Genomic DNA, 27,794 nt, shown 5'->3' on the forward strand with positions numbered 1-27,794 from the left:
CTATGTTAGCAGTAAGTAACTACTAATAGCATACTACTGGTCAACAGCAGGCTATTAGTTAAGTTTTTAGGGAGTCAAAAGTTATACACGGATTTTTCAACTGTGCAGGGCAGGGGGTGTTGGTGCCCCTAACCCCTGAGTTGTTCAAGGATCAACTGAGTTTGTCTTCTGTTTACACTGCACTGTCAGACATTTATAACATCCAACGATCAGAGACAATTTGTCCATCGGCAACCCTGACAGGACTAATGGGAAGAGCGGGTGGGGAGGGAAGAGTTTTGCTTTTTGTGCTCTGCTGCCTTTGGCTTCTCCTACCACCTCTTAACAGCAGGAACTTGGGATAATAAATACAAGATCATGAGGACCTCACCCCCCAAAGCACAAATAGGGTGTGCGTAGACAAGAGGTGAGCATCTCTCTGCAGAATTGGAATCTTTTTCCACTCTGCTTTTATTGGCTGCTGAGAAAAAGTCTCTACAAATGCTTTTTCACACTGTGTCACAGCTCCCACCTGCCCTTCCAGACTGCAAAGCCACCTTGCCAGGAACCACAGACAAAGGCCACTGGTCAGGTGACGCTTTTTAATTGGCTGGTGTCTTTGGAGAATATCAAGAGTCACATGTGGGCCAGAGCAGAAAGCAGAAGCCCAGTGCTCAGGGTGAGGCCTTGGGGGAAACAACGGTCTGCGCGGGAGGTCAGCGATGGCTGAAGAATCCCTGAGGATGGTTGTATTTAAATGGCTTCATCCTGCTGGGACCCCTAGAGAAATAGGAGAACGGAGTTGTTAATAACACACCTTCTAGGCTGATAAAATAAATTATGGTTCATTCACACAAGGGAAAAAGAAGAGGCAGAGTTACAAGACACAGAATGTTGTTGAGAAAAGCATACGGCAGAACAACATATAAGGTGCGATACTATTTTTGTAAAAATGTCTTTTTGTGCTTGCAAATGAGTGAACACAAACTTGGAAAGGCCCTCACTGACAGTGGCACTTTGGGGACATAGCTTTGGGCATCCTCACTTTTTAGGATTGTTCCTTTTTTTATTTTTTGAGACGGAGTCTCTGTGTCGCCCAGGCTGGAGTGCAGTGGCGTGATCTCGGCTCACTGCAACCCCTGCTTCCCGGGTTCAAAGGATTTTTGTACCTCAGCCTCCCAAGTAGCTGGGATTACAGGCATGCACCACCACGCCCGGGTTTAGGTTGAGGTTTAGTTTAGGTTTTGCCATGTTGGCCAGGCTGGTGGAACTACTGGCCTCAGGTCTCTTGCTGCCCATGCCAGCACTCTGCATCCTGGCCGGAGAGCCTTGCCTCTCACATCTACCGTCCATAGAGTTAACTGGATCTGAGTCACTGAAGGAGCACCTTCCCAGAATGCTGACAGAGGAGCTCAGCCTGGAGACACAACAAAGCCCTTCAAGAATGGGGTCCTTTGGCCGGGAGGTGGAGGTTGCAGTGAGCCGAGATCGTGCTACTACACTCCAGCCTGGGCGACAGAGTGAGACTCCGTCTCAAAAAAAAAAAAAAGAAAAAAGAAAAAGAAATGGGTCCTTTGGGAACCACTGGAGAAGAGGAAATCAATGCTGGCCATGTGAGAGTTGCCACCCTGGCAATGTGCTAGAGTGGGCTGGGCAGGTGAGAAGAGCAGAGGTCTCACACAAGCCCTCTAGGGAGAGAGCAAGTCCTAGAAGGTGCCAGCATCTGGCCACCAGCTCCACCTCCCAGCAGCCACTCAGAGCTGGAACTGGTTATTATGAGATAACATAATGAACCAGGCCAGTGGAGGTGTCAGATGAGGTGAAAGGATGCTGGGACTGCTTCTAGGGGCTAGAACTGGCTGTCTGAGAACAAGGTGAGGGAGAGGTAAGGCACTGTTTAGACTGACAGGGAACAGAGAACAAGGTGAGGGAGAGGTAAGGCACTGCTTAGACTGACAGGGAACAGAGAACAAGGTAAGGGAGAGGTAAGGCACTGCTTAGACTGACAGGGAACAGAGAACAAGGTGAGGGAGAGATAAGGCACTGTGTAGACTGACAGGGAACAAGGGGGGATGTTCTGATTAGAAACAGATTATCACTCTTCTTCCTTCCCAAACACTGCTCCCCGCCAACCTCACGCAGAAGGGAAGGGATGCCTGAGCAGTGAAATCTGCAGTTTTGAAACTGACTCTTAAAAGAACATGAGTTAGAGGCTGAAAGGGAAATAAAGGACCCAAAATGAAAGAGAAAGGAAAAGTAGCTGGAAGTGCCATGAGCCCAGACACTCTTGAGTACCAAGCTGTCAGGAACTGCTGGCATTTTCCAAGTCCCAGTCCTGTGCCAGGACTTTATATGAATTACTTCTGCTTCATCATGAGCTAGAAGGTATTACTTTCACCATTTCTGTCTTTAGAAAATAGGGGTCAGGCACAATGGCTCATGCCTGTAATCCCAGCACTTTGGGAGGCTGAGACAAGCTGATCACTTGAGCCTAGGAGTTTGAGACCAGCCTGGCTACTATGGTGAAACCCCATCTCTACAAAAAAATTTAAAAATTAGTTGCGTGTGGCGGTGCATGTCTGTGGTCCCAGCTACTAGGGAGGCTGAGGCGGAAGGATTGTTTGAGCCCCAGAGGTCAAGACTGCAAGGCCACAGTGGGCTATGATCATGCTGCTGCACTCCAGTCTGGGCAAGAGAGTAAGACCGTGTCTCAAAGAAAAGGAAACAAACAAACAAAAAGCTGGAGGAGGGCTCAGAGCTAAGCAGAACTGACTCTTCTAAGGTCAGCAGCAAAACAGAGATCTGCACTCGTATCTGTCTTACTTTGAAGCTGGTTCCTTCTGTGCCACCTGACTGCCTAAGCTGTGATTCTCACTGACAGGACAGTACCCTAGAAAGACCACAGCAGACTCCCTGGGGACAGGCGAGGATGCACACAGTTTAAAAAGCTTATTTGGACAGTAAAAAGCAAATAAACTCTATTGTTTTCCACAGAAAGTATAGAAAATAAAGTTCAGCCAAATCCTCTTGGCTCAGACCTGGCACTAACACCTTCAGGAGGTGTTAGTGAAAAACAGGTGGACCAGAGTGATAGGCATCGGCTGCAGGGGAAGTTTCAGGAAGGAAGAAGCAAGCTCTCCCCAGAAAATCTGGCTCTGATCTCTGTCCCACATCACCGTGAGAAGTCACCAGAGCCCCAACCCTCTCCTCACCTGAAGAGCCGCAGACACATCTTCTCCTGGGGAAATTCCTTGGGCCCCTCCACACTGTCGTCATGGCTCTCGGTCTCCAGGTAAACATCCAGCAGCACACACAGCCGCTGCAGCTGGTTGGTCAACAGCTGGTGGCTGGGCCAAGGGCCACACAGCTCCTTGTAGCACACATTGACTTCGCCCTCCATGGCCTGTGTGATAGGAAAGCCAGCATCTCAGCACTACCTTCCTGCATGTGGGGGACCACACTGGCCAGGCTTCCGTCCCTGGATGGGCCCGAGCGCTGATGCCTCTGCAGGGGCTGGGCCAGGGGCTAGGCCATCAGATCAAGCTAGACTGGCTTGTCCTCAGGCCCCCTCATCAAGACAATGAGGTCTTCCTGATTCTGACCCATAGCTTTCCCTGCCTCATATGCCCACAGCCAGGAAAACAGAGGTGTGCAGGGAAGCAGTCTCAAAATAAGGCCTAAGTCAGAAGATGTTGGTTAAAAACGTGTTCCATGGCATGTTTGATTTAGTAGCAGCAATGCTGATTAACAACTGCAATGCTGATTAACAGCTGCAATGCTGATTAACAACTGCAGTGATGTCATTCCTCATGTCATTCCAGTGCTTCTATAATGCTTCAGAGCTTATTCACATTTTTTATAGGAGCCCAAGCCAATAACCTTTCAAGGTAGGTATTTCTCCTTACTCTCTAAGTGGGGAAACCTGTGGACCCCAAGGTAGGCAAGTAGGTCTGGGCTCTTTCCTCTATTACACCACACAAGCTCCAGCAAATTCTGCAAATCCTGGCACAACCTTCTGTTTTGGGAATTAAGGCAGTGCCCAAGTCCTCAGCTGCAGTGGGTTCTGCCACGGCCACCTCCCCGGGGAGCTCTGCCTGCTCCTCCTGTCATCCCCAGCTGGGTCTTACCCGAATGTTGTCATCGTTGCTGTTGGTTTTCTCCCCTTTCCAGTTCAAACAGAGCTGGAAAATAGGTGGGATGGAGGAGTAGCCAGGGTTCAACACCACAGCAGCCTGCAGTTTGGCTGGGAAGAGAGGAGAGAGGGGAAATGCTCAGTTCTAAGACTCAGCTTGCCAGCCATGGCAGCCTCCCCACTGCACCCCTGAGGCTAGCTCAGATGTCTCCTATTAATCTGAATGCTGCAGAGTATATTCTGGTACCAACTGTTCCAGAATGTCCTAAGTGGAATTGCCAGCTTGCAGAATGTGAGGTCCTATAATTGGTCTCTCCAAGGACTTTCACATATTTACTGTGCCACAAAGCTGCGGACTCCCCAGAGTCTGGTCCACCTTGGCTCTCTCCATGAGTTCTATTTGCTACTTTGATAGAAGTGTAATTGTCATTTCTTTATTTGCTAGCAAGCTAAGGTTTTCTCCATGTGAAAGCTTACTAATTTTTCAACAATACTGTGTATCAACTATCACATCAAATATATTTTCTCCATTTGATTTTTACATACTTTGTTACCTAAAATTCTGTATACTAGGCAACATGTAGAGAGTCCTTACTGTATCCCAGGCACTGTGCTAAACCCTCTAGACACATTTTATTTCATCCTAACAATAATTCTATGAGTTAGGTACTATTATCCTCATCCTTATTTTACACATAAAGAAACAGGCTCTGACAGAAACTTCCCTACCATCAAATAGTTGGAAGGTAGCAGTGCTGAGTTTAACCAGAACTGGCTGATATCAAAGCTGTGTTCATAATCATTAAACAAAATATTTGTGTTTTTGAACATACTCATTTATTCTCTGGTGAAAGCCTTTGCCTTTTTCAACAGGAAGACATTTATCTTCTCAAGTGGGATAGGTATGCCATTCCTTTTTAGTTATTTTTAGGGGGGAGACTTTAACTCTCTGACCACTAGTTATTCAAATAACAGAGGAGAGGAGAGGTTAACACAATTCTTCCCTAACAGTCAGAACATTAATTTAAAAGTTGTGGCTGGCGCGGTGGCTCACGCCTGTAATCCCAGCACTTTGGGAGGCCGAGGTGGGCGGATCACGAGATCAGGAGATCGAGACCATCCTGGCTAACTCGGTGAAACCCCGTCTCTACTAAAAATACAAAAAATTAGCTGGGCGTGGTGGTGGGCGACTGTAGTCCCAGCTACCAGCTACTCAGGAGGCTGAGGCAGGAGAATCACTTGAATCCAGGAGGTGGAGCTTGCAGTGAGCAGAGATCGTGCCACTGCACTCCAGCCTGGGTGACAGAGCAAGACTCCGTCTCAAAAAAAAAAAAAAAAAAAAGTTGCTTTACCTCCCCGTCCCCAAAAAAGAGTGTTCTGGACTGGGCATGGGGGGTCACGCCTATAATCCCAGCACTTTGGGAGGCAGAAGTGGGTGGATCACTTGAGGTCAGGACCAGCCCAGCCAACATAGTGAAATCTCATCTCTAGTAAAAATACAAAAATTAGCCAGGCCTAGTGGGACATGCTTGTAATCCCAGCTGCTTAGGAGGCCAAGACGGGAGGGTCACTTGAACCTGGGAAGGTGGAGGTTGCAGTGAGCTGAGATCATGCCACTGTACTCCAGCCTACGCAACAAAGCAAGACTCCGTCTCAAAATAAATAAATAAAAAGTGCTTTCTGGCCAGGCGTCGTGGCTCATGCCTGTAATCCCAGCACAATGGCAGGCTGAGGCAGAAGGATGGTTTGAAGCCAGAAGTTTAAGACCAGCCTGGTCAACATAGCAAGTCCTCATCCCTATAAAGAATTAAATAAATAAATAATAAAAATAAAACAAAAAGTATTTTCTTTCTCTGCTGCTGTATTGCTTCTGTCCTAATAATCAGCATACATTTCTGGATTTATCTCTGCTCATCAATTTTTTTTTTTTTTGAGACAGAGTCTCGCTCTTGTTACCAAGGCTGGAGTGCAATGGCCCAATCTCAGCTCACTGCAACCTCCGCCTCCCAAGTTCAAGCGATTCTCCTGCCTCAGCCTCCCAAGTAGCTGGAATTACAGGCATGCGCCACCGCGCCCAGCTAATTTTTGTATTTTTAGTAGAGATGGGTTTTCACCATCTTGGCCAGGCTGGTCTTGAACTCTTGACCTCGCGATCCACCCGCCTCCACCTAAAAGTGCTGGGATTACAGGCGTGAGCCACCACACCCAGGCTGTTCACCAATTTTTAAATTCACACTACAGAAAGTTTCCAAATGGATCTGTTGTAGAATGACTGAAGAATTTTTTTTTTTTTTTTGAGATGGAGTCTCGCACTGTCACCCAGGCTGGAGTGCAGTGGCGCCATCTCAGCTCACTGCAAGCTCCGCCTCCCGGGTTCACGCCATTCTCCTGCCTCACCCTCCCGAGTAGCTGGGACTACAGGCGCCCGCCACCAGGCCCGGCTAATTTTTTGTATTTTTAGTAGAGATGGGGTTTCACCATGTTAGCCAGGATGGTCTCCATCTCCTGACCTCGTGATCCGCCCGCCTCGGCTTCCCAAAGTGCTGGGATTACACACCTGAGCCACCACACCCGGCCATGACTGAAGAATTATATTTGCAATTGTTGCCCACTTATTCGTCTAAATTTTGCTTTTCAATTTCACAATGCACTCAAATGAAAATATATATATATATATATTTTGAGACGGAGTCTTGCTCTGTCGCCCAGGCTGGAGTGCAGTGGCTTGATCTTGGCTCACTGCAAGCTCGAACCTTCCGGGTTCGAGCAGTTCTCCTGCCTCAGACTCCCAAGTAGCTGAGATTACAGGTGCCCACCACCAACCCCAGCTAACTTTTATATTTTTAGTAGAGACAGGGTTTGCTATGTTGGCCAGGCTGGTCTTGAACTCCTGACCTCAAGTGATCCTCCCACCTCAGCCTCCCAAAGTGCTGGGATTACAGGCATGGGCCACCATGCCCAGCCCATAAAGTACTTTTAAATTAAGGTATATATATTGTTTTTTGTTGTTGTTTTTTTTGAGAGAGAGTCTTGCTCTGTCGCCCAGGCTGGAGTGCAGTGGCATGATCTCGGCCCATTGTAACCTCCACCTCCTAGGTTCAAGAGATTCTCCTGCCTCAGCCTCCTGAGTAGCTGGGACTACAGGTGCATGCCACCATGCCCAGCCAATTTTTGTATTTTTGGTAGAGACAGGGTTTCACTATGTTGGCCAGGCTGGTCTCGAACTCCTGACCTCAGGTGATCTGCCCACCTCAGCCTCCCAGAATGCTGGGATTATAGGCATGAGCCACTGCGCCCGGCTGTATATTGTTTTTTAAAAACATGATGCTATTGTACACTTAGACTATAGTGCAAACATAACTTGTATACGTACTGGGAAACCAGAAAATTTGTGTCACCTACTTTATTGCAAAGTCTGCTTTATTGTGGTAGTCTGCAACTGAACCTGCAATATCTCTGAGGTATTCCTGTACTTTATGTTGTTTAGGGATGAGATAAAAGGAAGACTGGGTGTGGTGGTTCATGCCTGCAATCCCAGCACTTTGGGAGGATCACTTAAACCTAGGAGTTCGAGACTGGCCTGGGCAACAAAGCAAGACCTTATCTCTACAAAAAAAAAAAAAAAAAAATTAGCCAAGCATGGTGGTGCACATTTGTAGCTCCAGCTACTCAAGAGGCTGAGGTAGGGAAATGACTTGAGCCCAGGCAGTTGAGGCTGCAGTGAGCCATGACTGAGCCACTGTACTCCAGTCTAGGCAACAGAGCAAGACCCTATCTCAAAAAATAAGTTAAATTAAATTTTGAAAGGGGAGAGGCGAGGCATGATGGCTCATGCCTACAATCCCAGCACTTTGGAAGAAAGGCCAGGAGTGTGAGACCAGGCTTGGCAACATAGTAAGAACCTGCCTCTACAAAAAAACAAAAACAAAAACAAAAAATCTTAGCTGAGCATGGTAGCATACCTGTAGTCACAGCTACTCAGGGAGCTAAGGTGGAAGAAGGATTGCTTGAGTCCAGGAGTTCAAGATTGCAGTGAGCTATGATCGTGCCACTGCACTCCAGCCTGGGCGACAAAGCAAGACCTTATCTCTACTGAAAAAAAAAAAAAAAAAAAGGGTGTGGCAGGGAAAGGATGGAAAGCAAATGCATAAAATCCAAATAGTAGTCACTTATTAGGAGAAAGGGAATAAAGTGGGATAGGGAGGCCTCAACTGTATCTGAAATATTCAGTTTCTTCAGAATTTTTTTTTTAAAAGACATGAAGAATAGAAAGAGAAGAAAGTGGGGTAGTGAGGACAGAAACTCTGATACCAAAGAGTTCAGCCTTTCCTTACAGTTCTGGAACTGTCTTAGAACTACAGACAACTTCCTCAGCTCAGCACCAAGTCTTGGGGGTGTCAGATCCCACGGGCAGTGCCAGGCTTGCTGCGGCTTGGGTGGGACAACAGCACAACGGCCCAAACACAACATCCCAGGACTTCAGCAGGGAGCCCTGGCAGAGTCAGATGCCAGAAGAGGTGTGAAGAATCAGAGCTTTCAATGCCTCTAAAGTGAGTGCAGGGACTGCAGAAGAGGGAGGGAGGCCCTGTGGCCCTGCCCTTTACAACCTGAGGGTGACACCTCAGCCCTGTTATGAAGAGGGAGAAGGAGGAGATGTCCGGTACTAGAAAGCGGTGAAGGAAGGAGCAAAGAGCTTAGGCTCAGCACTCAGACTGGGCTTGCAACTAAGCCTGAATTTCCTCCCATGTAAAATAGAAATGAAAGCACCACCCCTAGGACTGCAGTGAGGGTTCAGTGATACACAGCATGTGTGTGACTGTGTTGCAGAATGAGTCCTTGCTGAACAGGCTCTCACGATCATTATTATCTGTTAAGTCCTTGCAGCAGGACTCCAGGATCTTCTGCTTTGGGCAGCCCCCGAGAGTGTTTGATTCTTGGCAGCGCCCTTTGTCTAGAACACCTGTAATCAGCAGAGCAATTACCTGTGCCCCTTTCGATGAGCGCCATGTAGTAGAGATTGGTGTCCCCAGCCAGTCCCGCATCCACAATGTCTTTGGTGAAGTGCAGCTCCTAGAAGAGGTACCACAGACAAGAAGTGAACTGCTGGCTCCTCTGGTTAAATACCCTGCTTTTCCAGTGAGGTGGCAGGAGCTGAAAGGTGACATGGTCCTGCAATCCTCAGGACAGTAAGGGTAACTTGTCACTCCTTCACCTACCATGTAATCCTCATGGGCAATTGTCACCCATTTCACCAGGCGAGAGACAACCTTGGCAGGGAAGAGGTACTGGCAATCACTGGTAACTGGCACAATGCCATGTTCTAAAAGAGAACAAGACAGATGACGTCACAGGTAGAAATCAGGTGCCACAGATGGGTAACTAGCATCCTCCTGGGGCTCTCTGAAGGGCTCAGATGGCCCGGCCAGCTATCCTGGTATACCTGGTACTCAGGAAGTACCCAGGTCAACACGTGCCAGGAATGCAAGCATGTCAACCTGACCTTCACCCAGTGCTATGTGCTTGTGGCCAGATCCAGTGCCAGCACTTATGGTGCTTTCTCTTTAATGCAAATGATAGCCTGCCAAAGAAAAACCCTTACAGTCAGAACTAGGGAGGGTGCCCCTGCAGCAGTGACTGTTAATTAGATCAAATAGCATAGAGGCCTGTGTTTTCATAGCTGACCTTGATGGAGGAAACAACTGAAGTGTTGTGTGTCAGGGAGAAGAGCCAGATAACTGCTCCAGGGTAAATTCCTGCTGGCATTTCAATAAGCAAATATGCCAACACAGTAAGTACTGTCCAGAATGACAAGTTCCCTACCTTGGGACAAAACAAACTCAGCAATGCTGATGGGGAGCACGGCCCGATGGACAAACATCAGTGCTTTGGAGAGATCGGCAGCCATGTGGAGTCTAAGAACTGGTGGGGAGTGGTCTCCAGATGTGTCCTGGAAACCCAATGCCTTTCCTGACAGAGACTCTTTTTTATTTTTTACTTTTTATTTTGAGATGGAGTCTCGCTTTGTTGCCCAGGCTGGAATACAGTGATGCGATCTCAGCTCACTGCAACCTCCGCCTCTCAGGTTCAAGCAATTCTCCTGCTTCAGCCTCCTGAGTAGCTGGGAATACAAGTGCACACCACCATGCCCAGCTAATTTTTGTATTTTTAGTAGAGATGGAGTTTCACCATGTTGGCAGACTGGTCTTGAACTCCTGACCTCAAGTGATCTGTCTGCCTTGGCCTCCCAAAGTGCTGTGATTACAGGCAAGAGCCACTGCGCCTGTCCCAGAGACTCTTTTAGGTCAGAAAAATCTTGACCCCATCCCCCTGCCACATGGTAAGCATTGGACAACCACTTATTGAGTGAATAAACTAAAAGAAGCCCCCAAATGCCACCACCTAAGTCAGTGGCTCATCATTATCACTTGGGAGCTTAGAAGAAAACATAGGCTCAGCCTCACCCTGGGGAACACGAGGTCAGTAGGCCTTGGGGAAGGGATATGCGAGTTGCTCCCTGGATAGCTATATTCAAAAAGCTGACTGTGAGCCACAGAGCCAGGGGCAGGGGTTCACTGTGCTCAGTTCTTCCCCCAGCACTATGCTCAGTGCCTGGCATGAATCAGGATCTCACTAAATATGTGTCGAATGCACATCAAAATCTGCAATGCATGACCTAGGATGAACTGCCCCTGACCAGTCCACAAACTTGTGCCACCCAATGGCTCTGGGCCTCCTCTGTGAGGCAGGACAGCACTGATGGCTCTAAGGGGGAGCTCAGTCCTCTGCCTGGACAGGCCTGGAGCTCTCCCCAGTGGCTCTGCCAAGATGCCCACTCCGTAAAGCCAGGAATCCAGGTCTTGTATTTGTCATCAGGATTCAAGTTTCGAGTGAAAGGCTAAGTTGTTGTCCGTGTGTTGTCTGAGTGACTCTTAAACCACTGCCCCATCATCAGCTTACCTAGGGATGCAAACTGTTTGTGGAGGGCCAGGCGGGACTGCACCCTGGTCTTCAGAAGTTTCATGGTGGTCTCCATGTGGCTGGCGCTCAGCGAGTGGTCAGCAATCACTGTTTGCTGTGAGTGACAATGAGACACATACACGTATGCTCCCCCATCCCTTCCTCCGGGCACCATCTCTCTCCTGGGACCTGCCTGTCTGCGGCACCCTGGATTATCCATGCCCCAAGATGGGTACCCTTTAGACATGGCAAGGTTTATCTGCTATGACAGGCCAGACGCTGAGTCCTGGCAGAAACAACACAATATGCTGCGTTCTTGAGAAGCTGTGTCCAACTCCCGAGGAAAGGCAGGCTTCTGCTAAGGGGCCAGGCCCCCTGGATTTCTGCTCATGCCTCATATTTGGCACTTGCGCACAAGAACAAGGGCAGCAGAGCCTGCAGACATGAGTCCCAGAGCAAGGACTCAAGTTGCCTGGGTCTAAAAGGCTACTAGGCTCAGAGAAAATGCAAAAGGTACGTAAACTCTTGTAAGTCTAAGACATTTTAGTGTCCTGAGTGGATAGAAGACAGGTCCCTGAGGGGACACATTCTGCCAGTTCAAAACTCCAAAGGCCATGACAGGCCTTTTTTTTTTTTTTTTTTGAGACGGAGTTTTGCTCTTGTTGCCCAGGCTGGAGTGCAGTGGCATGATCTCAGCTCACCGCAACCTCTGCCTCCCTGGTTCAAGTGATTCTCCTGCCTCAGCCTCCTGAATAGCTGGGATTATAGGAACGTGCCACCACACCCAGCTAATTTTTTGTATTTTTAGTAGAGATGGGGTTTCATCATGTTGGCCAGGCTGGTCTCAAACTCCTGACCTCAGGTGATCCACCTGCCTCAGCCTCCCAAAGTACAAGGATTATAGGCATGAGCCACCGCACCTGGCCTGGCCTTTCTAGAGTCTATACAGGAAGAGAGGAGGTAAGCTCCTCAGCCAACTAGATGAGATCAGTGTACAGACCTGGGGCTGCTCTTTGGGGAAGTGGAGGCCACCCAGCTTCTGCACCCACAAATAGGGGTGACCTAGCTCAAGTACATAGTCGCTCAAAGTCAGGATGCTGCAGAAAAGAAGATAAATAAAATCGTGCTGTAAGTCATTTCTGCTGTGGTCCCAGGATACAGCCTCCTCCCACCCTCCCATGCCCTACAAACCATCCAGTCCTGCAGGTTTGGCCATGTTCACAGCCAGGCTGCTGGCAAAGCCCTTCAACTTTGTCAGTTCCCTACTGTGAATTTCATCTCTCTCACATTCACTTTCCTCTTTTTCCTTTTCTTCTTGCAGCCTTCAACTTATAAGCAAATATCAAATACAAAGGCAGTGTACTAATGTCTTTATTGGTCTACCAATTTAGAAAATCTTTTAAAAATTAATCCTCGGATAATTAAAATGTCAAACATTTTTATCGTATCACGTATTATTATGCTTCCAGAGGGTTTTTTTTTGTTTTTCTTTTTGTTTTTGTTTTGAGACAGGGTCTGGCTCTGTTGCCCCCAGGCTGGAGTACAGCGACGTGACCATGGCTCACCGCAGCCTCAACCTCCTGGGCTCATGCAATTCTCCCACCTCAACCTCCCCAGTAGCTGGGACTACAAATGCCCACCACCATGCCTGGCTAATTTTTGTATTTCTTGTAGAGACAGGGTTTTGCCATGTTGCCCAGGCTGGTATCGAACTCCTGAGCTCAAGGAATCCACCTGCTTTGGCCTTCCAAAGTGCTGGGATTACAGGCGTGAGCCACCACACCCAGCATGTTTCCGAGTTTTGATCCTTCCACCCTTTTTGTGATCTCCCTTTGCCTTGTAAGCAAGAAAGAACAAACATTTCCTTCTACCCTGTGGTCTTTCCTATCCTCTGGGTCACCTCTGGCCCTAACAGGTCTCCAGCATTTAGCTTGAGCCACCAGAGAAACTCAGAAGTAGAGAGCTCGGAGAGGAGGAAACTGCTGACTCACCCAACTTTATCAAACTGATACTGATTGGCTGGATTCGGAGTTTTCTTTCCATGATCCCCAGGATACAAGCAACTCAGGACTGAGTCAGGAGACAGCAAGTCACTAGAAAAGGAAAAACAGTAAGCAGTGAGAATGCAGCCAACATCTTTCTTCAACATAGGCTTGGGCATTTGGGGATGGTAATGCCACGTCTCACTGATGACCAATGCCACCATTTATTGAAGGCTTTCTGTGGGCCAGACCCTTTATATGCTTGAGGTCATTGCATCCTTACAACCCTATGAGGGAGGATTATCATTTCCATTTTATAGAGGAAAAACTCAAGGCTTTAAAAGATATGGCTTATTCAAGATCACACTGCTAGTAAGTGCTAGAGGTGGCTTTATATTGTCTGATCAAACAGACTAGTACTCTTAATCATTAATTTTTTAAAAACTCATCCCTTCAAGATTTATATGGTGCCTAAGGCCTTACCTCAGGGGAGCAAAGTCCCATGACACCATCAGTAGAAATAATTTCAATTTTCATAAAAGCAGAACAGACTCCTTTCTGCTACAGAGAGAACAAGTGTATAGCTTTGGTGCTATGTCTATCTCACTTTGACAAAATCTTATGCTAATCACAGAAAAAGGCCCCCTGTATGTTCCCAGAAAAAGATACAATCACATACACTGGAGACCCACAGCTACAAGCGGAGAGAAATAGTGACGCCACTGCCACCCACCTGGGATGGTTCGGGCACAGTTTGTCATTAAATGTGACAAGCAAAAAAGAGATAATAAAGGGAGGGTAATGTAGTAATTTTATCACAAAGGATGACAAGGCCCATTCTTTCCCTGAACCAAAGGGGTTTCTCCTTCATCTTTCCATGGATAACGTCAGGAGCAACTTGGGGCAGCACGTGCCGATCCTGCGTTTTGGCCCCAGCATGCCTTCAGGAACTCCATGCTAGGACAGTGGAGGCTTCCAGCTCTTCCCTACTCTGTCTCACTGAGTATCCCTGTTCCCCAAGGTCTTTGCCCCCTTCACCACCTCAAATGGAGAACTGACTACCAAACAAATAAAACATTTCAGGCCAGGCACAGTGGCTCATGCCTGTAATCCCAGCACTTTGAGAGGCCAAGACGGGCGGATCATGAGGTCAGGAGATCGAGACCATCCTGGCTAACACGGTGAAACCCCGTCTCTGCTAAAAATACAAAAAAAAAAAAAAATTAGCCAGGCATGGTGGCGGGCGCCTATAGTCCCAGCTACTTGGGAGGCTGAGGCAGGAGAATGGTGTGAACCCGGGAGGCGGAGCTGGCAATAAGCCAAGATTGCACCACTGCACTCTAGCCTGGGTGACAGAGCGAGACTCTGTCTCAAAAAAATAAATAAAATAAAATAAAATAAAATAAAATAAAACTTTTCAGTCTTTTAGCAAGTGTTTAGGGACTATTACTAACAGATTGATTCAATCTATTAGTAAATAAATAAAACAGAACTAAACTGCCCATGATGAAGGTTATTAATTGACAAAACCTGATGAAGGAATCACCTTCTTGGCAAAATTTATATCTGCAACATATGGCTAAGACAACTGAATTGGTAAAAATGATGAACATAAAAGGAAAGGCTATTTATAGTCATAAAAATATAACACCAAAACAAAAAAACTTCTCAACCAGTCAAATCTTTGTTATAAAATTTTGATAAAAAGTAAGAGATTAAAAAAACCTTAGTGGCCGGGCGTGGTGGCTCACGCCTGTAATCCCAGCACTTTGGGAGGCCGAGGCGGGCAGATCATGAGGTCAAGAGATCGAGACCATCCTGGCCAAAATGGTGAAACCCCGTCTCTACTGAAAATACAAAAATTAGCCCAGCATGGTGGCACGCGCCTGTAGTCCCAGCTACTTGGGAGGCTGAGGCAGGAGAACTGCATGAACCCAGGAGGCGGAGGTTGCAGTGAGCTGAGATCGTACCACTGCACTCCAGCCTGGGCGACAGAGCGAGACTCCGTCTCAAGAAAAAAAGAAAACAAAAAACCAAACCATTAACTCTTAAGACTAGCCTGGCCAACATGGCAAAACCCCATCTCCACTAAAAATACAAAAATCAGCCAGGCGTGGTGGCGCATGCCTGTAATCCCAGCTACTCGAGAGGCTGAGGCAGGAGAATCACTTGAACCAGGGAGGTGGAGGTTGCAGTGAGTCAAGATCTCACCACTGCACTCCAGCCTGGGCGACACACAGAGACTCCTTCTCAAAATAAATAAATAAATAAATAAAAAATAAAATAAAAACATTAACTCTGTCAGGGAGGATTTTTAAAAATTCTCTAATGAATTAATGGATCTAGGCAACAGTCGTCAAGACAGTAACATCACAAAAATAAAGAGAGCCTGTGCCTCTTGATGGAAGTATTCAACAACAGCCATGATACAGTCCTGCCCTCTACCCACCCCACCACCACAAAAAAATTTCGAAAACCTAATCTGATCAAGTCTCTAAGCCAACTCCCTGTTCACAAGAACACACAGGTAGAAAGACGAACACGTTTAACGATACCACAGGGACGCAGTCCTCAAAATCCAGACTAGGTAGAACCTACAGAGCAAACAACCCATTTTCTCCAACAAATACAAAGACGGTGGAAAGCCCAAGACAATGAATCTTAGGAGAAAACAAAAAAGATGGCAGGACCCTCTGATAAGACACTTGAAAGAAGCTTTGCTCATTGGCAATGTATGGGCCTTATAGTGATCCAGACTCAAAACACAAAACTATTAAAAAAAAATTGTTTGTCTGAAAACTCCCTCCCCCAAAAAATATATGAAAAAAATCAGGGAAATTAGAATGATAGTACGAGATTCAAGAATTAGTGTGAGAATATACCCTTTATGTTTTAATAGATAAATCAATAAAACTGTATGCCAGGTTGCTGTCTTCATGTGGCCAAAGGCAGCCTGTATTTGAGCAAAGGCTTCTGGGCTGGGAGCCCAGAGTCTCGGGCTTTAGGTCCAGTGCTGCGATAATTGGTTGTATGCTCCCTGGACCTCAGTTTCTCTATTTGTAAAAGGAGGATGAGCTAGACAACACCTGAAGGCCTAAAAGACCTAATCCCGGTTTCACAGTGGCATCTCCTTTTATGTCTCCTCCCTGTTTGGGGGTCAGGGCCCACCTGGCTATGACAGCAGTGGTATACAGGTCTCGCTGACTTCGAATCATAATTCTCCACTCTCTACCTGTGACCTTGAGGCTACCCCTTAACTGTCCAGAGCCTCAGTTAACTCACCTCATAGAGCTATTGTGAAAGTTACAAGAGTCAATGATTATAAATCAGCTGTCCTTTACCAAGTGCTTCCTCTATGCTAAGCACTTGACCTGACTCTTCACAAGCACCCTGGGAGGGGATATTACAATTAACAACCACACAGCGAGGAAACAGATTCTGAGGCCAGGTATACAGCTTAGTGAAGAGCTGGAGTTGAGCATGCAATAAAGCCAGGCTGCAGCCCTGTTATTAGCATGTAGGGCACCTGAGAAATGAACAAGCAGAATGTTCATGATGAGCTCTACCACGATCCGGGGGCCCTGGAACTCCTCATTGAACTGAGAGCCCTGGACAGTGTAACTGGGTGCTCAGAAGCAAGCCCTGGGCTCCCTCTGCTGGGGTCAGATGGGAACAGGGGCAATTTCATCCAGAGCACCCCTGGGGGTGTCCAACAACACTCTCAGGCACAGCAGCCAAAGCTGCTATGGCCTGAAGGGGATGTGGACTCTAAGGGCAGTCTAAAACCCAAGAGACACCAGCATCATGGAGAACTGGAAGGGGTGGAAAGAGCCCTGCTCTACCAGGCACCAGAGCTGTATCTCCCTAAGCCTCAGTGGTCTTTCTACAGCTGACAGTGGGACTAGGTCAGGGCAGTGCTCTTGTGAATGGAAGCTATTTCACCCTCAGCCCCGCATGACCCTTCTTCCCGCCCATGTTTGCAGAAGAAGAATGCCATGATTGGGCCAGGTATGGTGACTCATGCCTGGAATTCCAGCACTGTGAGAGGCAGAGACGGGAGGAGTGCTTGAGGCCAGGAGTTCAAGACCACCCTGGGCAACACAGCAAGACCCCGTTTCTATAAAATAAAAATAGAAAGTCAGCCAGGCATGGTGGCGTGCACCTGTAGTCCTAGTTACTCAGGAGGCTGAGGTAGGAGGATCACTACAGCCCACAAGTTTGAGGCCACAGTGAGCTATGATTATGCCATGGTCCTCCAGTCTGGGCAACATAGTGAGACTGTGTATCAACAAAAATAGAAATTAAAAAAAGAACACTGTAGTCAGGGCCTTCCTGGGGATGCGATGATGGCTGTCATTACTGTGCCTCTGCTCACTCTTCTCAAAACTTTCACAGGGACCCACCACAGTCCTCCCACCACCCAGATAAGGACATGGGCTTGGGCTGAGCTGGGGAGCAAAAATCCCAGCACCTTGGCATAGAAAGAGAAAAGGGAAAGAGTGGCCTGAATTTGGCAACCTAATAATGTCTGCCAAATCTCATTTTATATTCACACTTTCCACCGGTAGCAAAAAGCTGGTGCTCTGCCCCACCTACTCAATTTGCAAATATGCTGTTGTCACTTTTATCATCTGCTGTGTAGTAAGAGGACTTCACAAATTAAAGTCAGAGAGTGCTTTCTAAATACCAGCGATGTGCCAGGACTTCTGGTCCATCTGGATACAAGACAAGTCAACACAGCCGTAGCCCTCTCCAGAGCCAGAGGGAGGAACCGAGAGCAGCCCCACAATGAGGCTCTCATCACCTCCCCATCCCGCATGTCATTGCCCAGAGCGCCTGCTCAATACCCTGCACTGATGGGGGTGATCAGCTCCATGGCAGTTGTCACTTTGGCTTTTACTGTCATGATGTTGAGGTTCATGAGGTAGTAGAAAGTCAGGTGAAGCACACTGTCATCTGGAGGGGAGGAAGATGAGAGAATTTATGAGTCAAAACACTCAAAGCAGAGTCAACAGAGTCATAGAGGGTAGTAAGGGGCGGGGGGGGGTCAAGTGCTGAAAAACTAACTACTAGGTATTATGCCCACTACCTGGGTGACGGGATCATTCATACCCCAAACCTCAGGACCACGCAAAATAGTGTAACAAATCGGCACATGTATCCCCAGAATTGAAAATAAAAGTTGAAATTATAACAAAAAAAGAAAAACAGAATTATAGAAAAATTCAAAGAGACTTTTACAATCATTTACTATAAAAACAAAATCGGCCAGGCGCGGTGGCTCACACCTGTAATCCCAGCACTCTGGGAGGCCAAGGTGGGCAGATCATGAAGTCAGGAGATCGAGACCATCCTGGCTAACACAGTGAAACCCCGTCTCTACTAAAAATACAAAAAATCAGTCGGGCGTGGTGGCGGGCACCTGTAGTCCCAGCTACTTGGGAGGCTGAGGCAGGAGAATGGTGTGAACCCAGGAAGTGGAGCTTGCAGTGAGCAGAGATCGCGCCACTGCACTCCAGCCTGGGCAACACAGCGAGACTCTGTCTCAAGAAAAAAAAAAATCACAACAGTAATATAATGAACAAAAAGAAGCAAGGAGAGCATCTACAAATTCTTTGCTACTCTTCCCACCAAGAGGTAGGGCTTAATTTCTCTGCCCTTGAGAGTGGGCTGGACTTAGTGACTCTGCTTCTAACAAATACAAGATGGAAAGGGAACCAAGCGATCAAGGTCAATATCAGCAGAAATAATACAGTGGCATCAGGTACTCCTGATATGACATGATAGCGACGACCTCATCTATGCTATTCTCTCCCCCAAATCCATAATCCCAGTCTAATCAAGGTCATGAAACACAAGGAAAGACTGAGACACTCACTGCCTAGAGCAGACTAAGGAGCATGGCAACTAAATGCACTTTGAGACCCTGGCTTGGATCTTGGGACAGAAAAAGGACATTAATTGAAAAAAGAAGAAACTAAAAAAATTCTGTCATTTTGTTAACAGTATTGGGCCAATGAAATTAAGAGTGGTGTGGATCGCTGTTAATCATACCATCTTTAATTAAGATGTAACTTTAGGGAAGCTGAATGAAGAGTATACAGGAACTCATGTTATTTTGGCAAGTCTTCTATGAGCCTAAAATTATCTCAAAGCCAGCCATGGTGGTGCACGCTTCCAGTCCTAGCTACTTAGGAGGCTGAGGCAGGAGGATCGTTTGAGCCCAGGGGTTCAAGACCAGCCTGGGCAACATGACAAAACCCCATCTCTACAAAAAATACAAAAATTAACTGGCATGATGGCACATGCCTGTAGCCCCCGCTACTTGGGAGGCTGAGGCGGGAAGATCGATTGAGCCCAGGAGGTTGAAGTTGCAGTGAGCCGTGATCATGCCACTGTACTCCAGCCTGGATGACGAGAGTGAGACCCTATCTCTAAAAACAAACAAACAAACAAACAAACAAACAACCAGCAAAAAGAAAACCAGTGCGTAGAGCCTATTTCCATTTGTGTAAAAAATAAAGTGGGAAGCAGATAAATATACATTTGTATAAAAGCTTCTAGGTGCAAAGAATCTTTCTAAAAAATACATAAGAAGTCTGTAATAATGGTTGCCCTTGGAGGTGAGACCTAGGACTGGTATACAGGAACCTGTGGTGAGAGGGAAACTTAAATTTTACTGTTAGCTCTTCTACTGCTAGAACATTTTATTATGTGGTACTTTTTCATACAAACCAACTTCAAAACATATACTCTGCAGAATACAAAGTTCTACTTACATTTATTAAACATGTTGGTCTTACTAAAAACCTGTATACTTTTGCAACTTGTTCTAGATATTTGACTTGCTAGATTCAGAAAGAGGTATAGTTTTCTCAAGCTTCTGCCTTATGTGACTGGAGTTTTGTTGCTATGTTGTTACGGTTATGATTTAACAAAAAGAAACAAAGTCCATGCAAAACAATAAGGAAAGACAAAGCAATATGAAATGGGAATCCTTTGTTGGGCAAATGAGTGTTTGGCTCCCGGACCCTCTGCACCTGCAGCTGGGTGAACTCTTAGGTGCTACAGATCCCTTAAACAAGGTGAGTGCAACCAGACCTTTGCACTTCAGGTCGAGCATGACAGACAGTGGGTGCCTCTTCAGCATCTCCTTGCGTTTGTCGTCCAACTGAACCCCCAGTGTGGGTCTCCGGCGCTTCTGGACAAAAGAAAGTGCCAAGCTGATGAGCATCAGTCATAGCAACCTCCCCTTCCCTCTCCCAACCAGCCAGGCCTCAGCCCTACTGCCTGGCACCTGCTGCTTCAGCTAGCTGGGTTGTCAGACTCCCCTCCCAGCAGCACCTTCTTTCAAACCTCTTCTGCTTCTAGGGAGGACGGCACCTGCGAACAAGCATGCCCCAGTGCATGCAGCTGCTTGATGCCCCCACAAGAGGAAATGGTTCTCACCGTAGTCTGCTCCTCCTCGGCATCTGAGTCACTCTCGTCATCTGCAGCCACAGAGAGAAGGCAGCTAGAGGTGAGGGGGCTCCAAATGCTCCCTAAAGCACTCCAACCCACATGGCATAAAGGGGCCCTGACTCTGTCTTTTGTAAATAAGTTTCTCTGTAATAAATAATAAATTAACTTGCTGCTTCTTATTCAGTATAGAAAACATGGTGATGAAAAAAGAAAAAAGAAGAATGACGTATAACTCATTTTTTTCAAAGGGCTTTTTGATGTCATTTAGATGGAACACAAGCCCCTCCTTGTGATGGTGGTGGTGGCTGTGGTAATAATAGTAACACAAATAATAATAGTAGTAGAAGCATGCATAACTTGAGGGGGTACTATGTGCTGAGAATTATGCTAAAGGCCGTATGTGCATTACCTTATTTAATCCACATAACAATCCTACATGAGGTGTTACTATCTGTTTTCACAAAGGAATAAACTGAGGCTCTGAAATATTAAATACCTTCCTTGGGGTCAGTCAGCTAGTGAGTGGCAGGGCTGAAATCCACAGGCCGCACCTTGTGACTCCGGGAAGTGAGCTCTCTTTCCTGTCTACTCCAGGGTGCTAAGACATTCAAGTCAAGCTTCCTGCTACACAGAACTAGTCCAGCTAGTTCTCCAAAGACCAGGACTGCCCTTGGATGGTGACCTGGTGTCCCTGGGGGACGAATCCCAACCACCACATTACCTTGGGAGTCCTCTGGAGGTTTGAACAGAGCCTTGGCTTCATCCACACTGCCTTCGATTGCCACAGATAACGTCTTATCTGGGGGGCAAGAAGAAGTCTGGTAGGAAAGCTGCTGAGGAAAGGTGCTAAGCAGCGTGAGTAGGCCAGCTCTGGGGCTGCATTTCTCCCACCTCTGCCCAGCTCCTTGCTGACTAAGGGTGGAAGGGCAAAAGTCCTTGCTCCAGATGAAGGGAAACAAGGTGGGACACTTAAGCTTTTTTTTTCCGTCATTTACTGAGAACAGAGAACTTAAGTACAAATTCCTAAACCAGCATCACCTGAAACTAGCAGTGAATGCCTCTCTTTTTTGGTACACACCAAAGCACAGAAATTCAAACTGAGGGCCTAAAGCCACATGGAACTCCTCTGCCAATTGTCTTAGAGGTTCTCACCCAGAAATCCACACCTGTCCACATCCCAGAAACAATGACTCTCACCTAAGTGCTTATTCTCTATTCTACACTATACCAAGCACATGGCTGCCATTGTCTCACTTAACTGGGAGGCAGTAGGACAGTGAATAGGAACTTGGATCTTGCAGTCCAGTTCCAGACCTGAGTCCCTGCCTAACCAATTCTCAAACACATGACCTGGAAAGTTATGTCACTGTCTGAGCCTCAGTTTCTGTATCTATGAAAAGGGGACTTGAAAAATAGTAGCTGCCGGGTGCAGTGGCTCACACCTGTAATCTCAGCACTTTGGGAGGCCGAGGCAAGTGGATCACCTGAGGTCAGGAGTTCAGAGACCAGCCTGGCCAACATGGCAAAATCCCGTCTATACTAAAAATACAAAAATTAGCTGTGTGTGGTGGCATGTGCCTGTAACCCCATCTACTTGGGAGGCTGAGACAGGAGAATTGCTTGAATCCAGGAGGTGGAGGTTACTGTGAACCAAGATCATGCTACTGCACTGCAGCCTGGGCAACAGAGTGAGACTCTGTCTCAAAAAAAAAAGAAAAAAGAAAAATAGTAGCTGCCCCATTAGTGGTGGGGACTGAATGAGCTGATGCTTGTAATTTTAATTATAACATTATTAAAAATTAATTTTTAGGCTGGGTGTGGTGGCTCATGTCTGGTTGGGAGGCCAAGGTGAGTGGATCACCTGAGGTCAGGAGTTCGAGACCAGCCTGGCCAACATGGTGAAACTCTGTCTCTACTAAATATATAAAAATTAGCCAGGCACGGTGGTGGGCGCCTGTAATCCCAGCTACTTGGGAGGCTGAGGCAGGGAGAATTGCTTGAACCTGGGAAGCAGAGGTTGCAGTGAGCCAAGATCATGCCAGTGCACTCCAGCCTGGGCAACAGAGCCAGACTCCATCTCAAAAAAAAAATTTTTTTTTAATCCTCACAACAACCCTACAGGAGTAATACATTATAGCCATTTATAGATGAGAAACTTAAGGCTCAGAGAAGCTAGACATCACAGCCATAAGGCTGATAAACCAGGATTCAAGACCAGGTCTGTTCAACTTAAGCTTGGCCTCTCCAGCACATGAGCTAACAGCCTGTTGCATACACCAGGTATGACACCTCATTGAGTGATGTCTTGAGACCCCCTCTGAGGGTCTAGCATTGTGAGGTCAGACAGGCCACCACCGTCCAACTCCATTCTTAAGGGTACATATGGTCCCAAGAACCTGAAACGGTTTGCCTAGCCACACTAAGGAGGGATGGCAAACTTCCCCCAAGTGGCTGACCACTGCCTTATCTATGGCAACCCTATGTGAATCACCACCCTTCACCCAAAGCAACTAGTTGCTCCCATCAAGCACTGGCAAACAACAGACTATTTTTTTCAGCCATTTAATATTAGCATTCTACAAGAACATCAGAATGGAACAGGCCGATTTTAAACATAAAAGAAAAGAAAATTACTCACCCTGTCTAGGGGGCTGGGAGGATTTCATATGAGCTGATGATGGAAACAGGAGGGAGAACAAAGGGGAGGGGAGGACCAGAAGGACGAGGAAGACACAAGAAGAGACAGTAATGTGTTGGTGCCCAAGGTGGGAGGAGAAGCAAGCACTGGTGCAGTATATGTCTGTCTGATGCGGTGGGGTGGGGTGGGGGAGAAAATTTAGGTGCTGGGTGAAAGCTGCATTAGGGCAAAAGGCAGAGTCTCCAAAATTTTCTCAAAACCCTAGCAGAGTCACAGGCTGCCCTCAAGCTTAATGAGGACATATCATCTAACCTGGAAATTCACAACAAAGACATGCAGCCTGATTCAAGGCATGGTGAAAGCCTGGGAGAGCTGGCTGAGACCTGTATTCACCAGGCACCCCCACCCTGAAGCAGAGCAAGAGGCACTGATCTAACTGCCAAGCGTGCCTTGATGGGGTGAGCACCTGGGAGCCCAGACAGGCTGCCTGGGTTCTGCACCCAAGAGCTGTCCAGCCAGGCTCACGAATGACTCAAAGCCACCCATTGTGAAATACCCATCAGGTTAATCCAGCCTTAGGCCAGCTGGTCAGAGCAGCCATGCTGGGCAATGCAGAGGGAAGAAAGCTTCTGTCACCTGAGGGCTTCGGGCAGGACTGAGAAATTTCCTGAGCAGGTACTGCTTCCAACTGATTCACTCGGCCACAGCTGCTGCTCCCATAGCCCCTTGTCCTCACCCAGGCCCCATACTCACCACAGGCCTGCCCATACGCAGTGGCCTGAACAAAGAGGACATAGAGGGGAGGCGGCAGGTGTCTGGCTGTCTCATACTGCTTGTGAGCCTGGTCGAATGGCATAAACAGGTACTCCTGCACCGGAAGGGAAGCCTGCACACAAGAGACAGATTTTTGTTCTTCCTTTTTTAGCCAGTCCACACAGGAAAAAGTGGCTACTTAGTGACCGTAAATCATTATTTATAAAAGTGATACATGATAAACTAATAGAACTAATAGGTGGATAAAAGCTCAATGTAAACAAAATTATATTTCTTTATACTAGCAACAAACAGTAAGGAAATAAAATTGTTTTATTTTACCTACTGTCAGGGCACCCTGGCTTATGCCCATAGTCCCAGCACTTTGGGAGGCTGAGGCAGGAGGATCACTTGAGGCCAGGAGTTCAAGAGCAGCCTGGGTAACTTAGCGAGATGCCATTTCCACAAAAAATAAAAATCAATTTAAAAAAAGAAATTATAAAAAGATGCCATTTCAATACCATCAATAAAACATCAAATAAGAATAAGCAGGCAGGGCATAGTGGCTCACGCCTGTAATCTCAGCACTTTGGGAGGCTGAGGCAGGTGGATCACCTGAGGTCGGGAGATCAAGACCAGCCTGATGGACACAGAGAACCCCGTCTCTACTAAAAAAAATACAAAATTAGCTGGGCGTGGTGGCATATGCCTGTAATCCCAGCTACTCGGGAGGCTGAGGCAGGAGCATCACTTGAATCCAGGAAGTGGAGGTTGCGGTGAGCCGAGATCATGCCATTGCACTCCAGCCTGGGCAACAAGAGCAAAACTCTGTCTCAAAAAACAAACAAACAAAAAATAATAAACAAGCAGGCTGGGTGCAGTGGTTCATGCCTGTAATCCCAGCACTTTGGGAGGCCGAGGCAGGTGGATCACCTGAGGTCAGGAGTTTGAGACCAGCCTGGCCAGCAGGCTGGGTGCAGTGGCTCATGCCTGTAATCCCAGCACTTTGGAAGGCCGAGGCAGGTGGATCACCTGAGGTCAGGAGTTTGAGACCAGCCTGGCCAACATGGTGAAACCCAATCTCTGCTATAAATACAAAAATTGGCCAAGTGTGGGGGCACGCACCTGTAATCCCAGCTACTCCAGAGGCTGAGGCAGAAGAATTACTTGAACCTGGGAGACGGAGGTTGCAGTGAGCCAAGATTGTACCACTGCACTCCAGCCTGGGCAACAGAGCAAGACCCTGCCTCAAAATAAAATAAAATAAAATAAACAAATGAAAGGCATATAAGCCTCTACACAAAAACCTGAGAAATGAAAAGTCTAAAATAAGTGGATACATGTGAATGTCAATGGCCTGGAAGACTCAAATATTGTCCAGGTAACAATTTATTCTAAAGTGGTCTGCAGATTCAATGTAATCCCTGTCAAAATCCCAGCAGGTAAAAACAGACAACCTGATTCTGAAACTTGTATGTAAATGCAAAGGGCCAAGAATAACCAAGACAATCCTGAAGAAATAGGTTGGAACTGTGCATTGAGACTTCTGATAAAGCCACAGTAAATAAGACGGTGTGATACTGTGCAAGGATGGACACAGAGATTATACACATATCCACATGTACAAAGACATTTGATTTGTAACAAAAGTGGCACTACAGAGCAGTGGAAAGAGAATGTCTTCAATAAATGGTCAGCTAAATACCTATGTGGAAAGAAAAAATGAATCTTTACCCTTAGCTAACACTATATACAAAATCACTTCCAGGATGACAACAGATTTAAATAGAAAGATTTCTTAAACAAGACACAAAAAAAGTACTAACCATAAAGGAAAAGAATAATTAGTAAAATTAGGAACATGCACTCATTAAAAGATACCATTAGCAAAGTGAAAAGGCAGGAGGTTACAGAATGGGAAAGACCTGGGAAAAAACTCATCTCCAGGCAACCCAACAGAAAACAGGCAAAAGACTTGCCTAGACCCATCACAAGAGGTTATCCAAAAGGCAAAACGTGCTGTGTTCAACATCACTAGTCCTCAGGGAAATAAAAATTAAAACTATAATGAGATACCCTCCAGAGCAGCCAAAATTAAGGAGACTGACAGTATAAAGTGTTGACAAGGATGTAAAACAATTAGAACTTGCATATGGTGCTGGTGGGAATTTCTGTAAATCGGTACAACCAGTTTAGAAAACTGTTTCAGTGTCTACAAAAGCTAAATATATGTATAACATACTGTATGACCTAGAATTTCATTCCTGGGTATATATTCAACAGACAGATGTACACATGTATGCCAAAACACATGTATAAGAATGCTCATAGCAGCATTATTGAAATGGCCCTAAACTGGAAACAACCAATTACTAAACATCAATGAAAACAAACTCTTGTACTCACAATAGCACAGATGAATCTTAGAAACATACTGCTGAACAAAAGAAGCCAGACATAGGAGTATATACTATGATTCTCTTTGTATAGAGTTCAAAAACAGGCAAAACTAACCTATGATGTTAAGATGTCAAGATTATGGTTACTGGGGTGTGAGGGAAGATAGGGACTGGGAGGGGGAATAAAGGAGCTTCCAGGAAATTGTTAATGTTCTTTCTCTGGGATTTTGGGTGCTGGTTATACAGATGTGTTTGCTTAGTGAATATTCATTGAGCCATACACTTGCGAGTTATATGCTTTTCTGTATAAAAAACTCTGTTTTAAAGTAATATATGGTACATTGTTTTTAAAAGTTGTATTCAAGACCTTAGGCAATGAATTCAGGTTTTGTTTCAGAGATTTTATTTGTGTGCTTTTCTTCTGTTTTTTTTTTTTTCTTTTTTTTCTTGACTCGGGAAAGATTGAACTAGATCGCCTTGAGTTTCAAGTTTGCAGATTCTGCACAGTGCATGAGGACCAACTGTACAATATATAAAGTAAAATAAAAAGCATTTTAGGCTGGGCGTGGTGGCTCACGCCTGTAATCCCAGCACTTTGGGAGGCCGAGGCGGGCAGATTACAAGGTCAGGAGATCGAGACCATCCTGGCTAACACGGTGAAACCCCGTCTCTACTAAAAATACAAAACAAAAAATTAGCTGGGCATGGTGGCAGGCGCTTGTAGTTCTAGCTACTCAGGAGGCTGAGGCAGGAGAATGGCGTGAACCCGGGAGGCAGAGCTTGCAGTGAGCCGAGATTGCGCCACTGCACTCCAGCCTGGGTGACAGAGCGAGACTCTGTCTCAAAAAAAAAAAAAAAAAAAAAGCATTTTAGGCCGGGTGTGGGGGCTCATGCCTATAATCCCAGTACTTTGCCGAGGCAGGCAGATCACCTGAGGTTAGGAGTTCAAGACTAGCCTGGCCAACATGGTGAAACCCCATCTCTACTAAAAATACAAAAATTAGCCAGGTGTGGTGGCGGGTGCCTGTAAACCCAGCTACTCAGGAGGCAGAGCAGGAGAATCACTTGAACCTGGGAGGCAGAGGTTGCAGTGAGCCAAGATGGTGCCACTCCACTCCAGCCTGTGCGACAGAGCAACTCTGTCTCCAAAAAAAAAAAAAAAAAAAAAGCATTTTAAAGTCATGGGGGGTGGTGGCAAAGGTGGATAAGGAAAAGGAAAAAAAAAAAAAAGTGGTATTCAAGTTTGTAAAACAAAAGCTCCCAGTTCCCAGTCCTCAAAGTAGCTGCTAATGGTCTGCTATGAATATAGACTTTTCCAAGCATATACCGCATATACCCAACTCCTACTTGTATATATCCCTACAGATACTTTGTAAACCAAGGTATAGAAATGAGTCCATACTATATGTTCTACAACTTGCATTTCTTATTTAACATGACAGATCTTCTTTCATATTTCAGTTATTCTGTCAGTGGTTCAAATATCAGTGGTT

General features: G+C 46.5%; 1 protein-coding gene across 12 annotated transcripts in view; it reads right to left on the reverse strand.

Moving 5' to 3' along the window:
- Window positions 1-407: 407 nt before the first annotated feature.
- Window positions 408-27,794, reverse strand: part of THOC5 (THO complex subunit 5) — a 47,031-nt gene continuing 19,644 nt past the window's right edge. For 7 of the 12 annotated variants that reach the window (XM_063807492.1, XM_024352504.3, XM_054675350.2 and 4 more), the window contains 13 exon segments: window positions 23,903-24,035; window positions 21,233-21,310; window positions 20,500-20,540; window positions 20,152-20,251; window positions 17,898-18,006; window positions 13,060-13,161; window positions 12,069-12,165; window positions 11,069-11,183; window positions 9,328-9,431; window positions 9,094-9,181; window positions 4,107-4,222; window positions 3,192-3,382; window positions 408-759 (listed from right to left, as the gene is read on the reverse strand). In XM_063807492.1, coding sequence (XP_063663562.1) covers window positions 696-759; window positions 3,192-3,382; window positions 4,107-4,222; window positions 9,094-9,181; window positions 9,328-9,431; window positions 11,069-11,183; window positions 12,069-12,165; window positions 13,060-13,161; window positions 17,898-18,006; window positions 20,152-20,251; window positions 20,500-20,540; window positions 21,233-21,310; window positions 23,903-24,035 — 1,338 coding nt within the window. In that variant the 3' untranslated portion in view covers window positions 408-695. 12 annotated transcript variants of the gene reach the window in all.

Source organism: Pan troglodytes, chromosome 23 (genome assembly GCF_028858775.2).
Source record: "Pan troglodytes isolate AG18354 chromosome 23, NHGRI_mPanTro3-v2.0_pri, whole genome shotgun sequence".
Lineage (NCBI taxonomy): Eukaryota > Metazoa > Chordata > Mammalia > Primates > Hominidae > Pan > Pan troglodytes.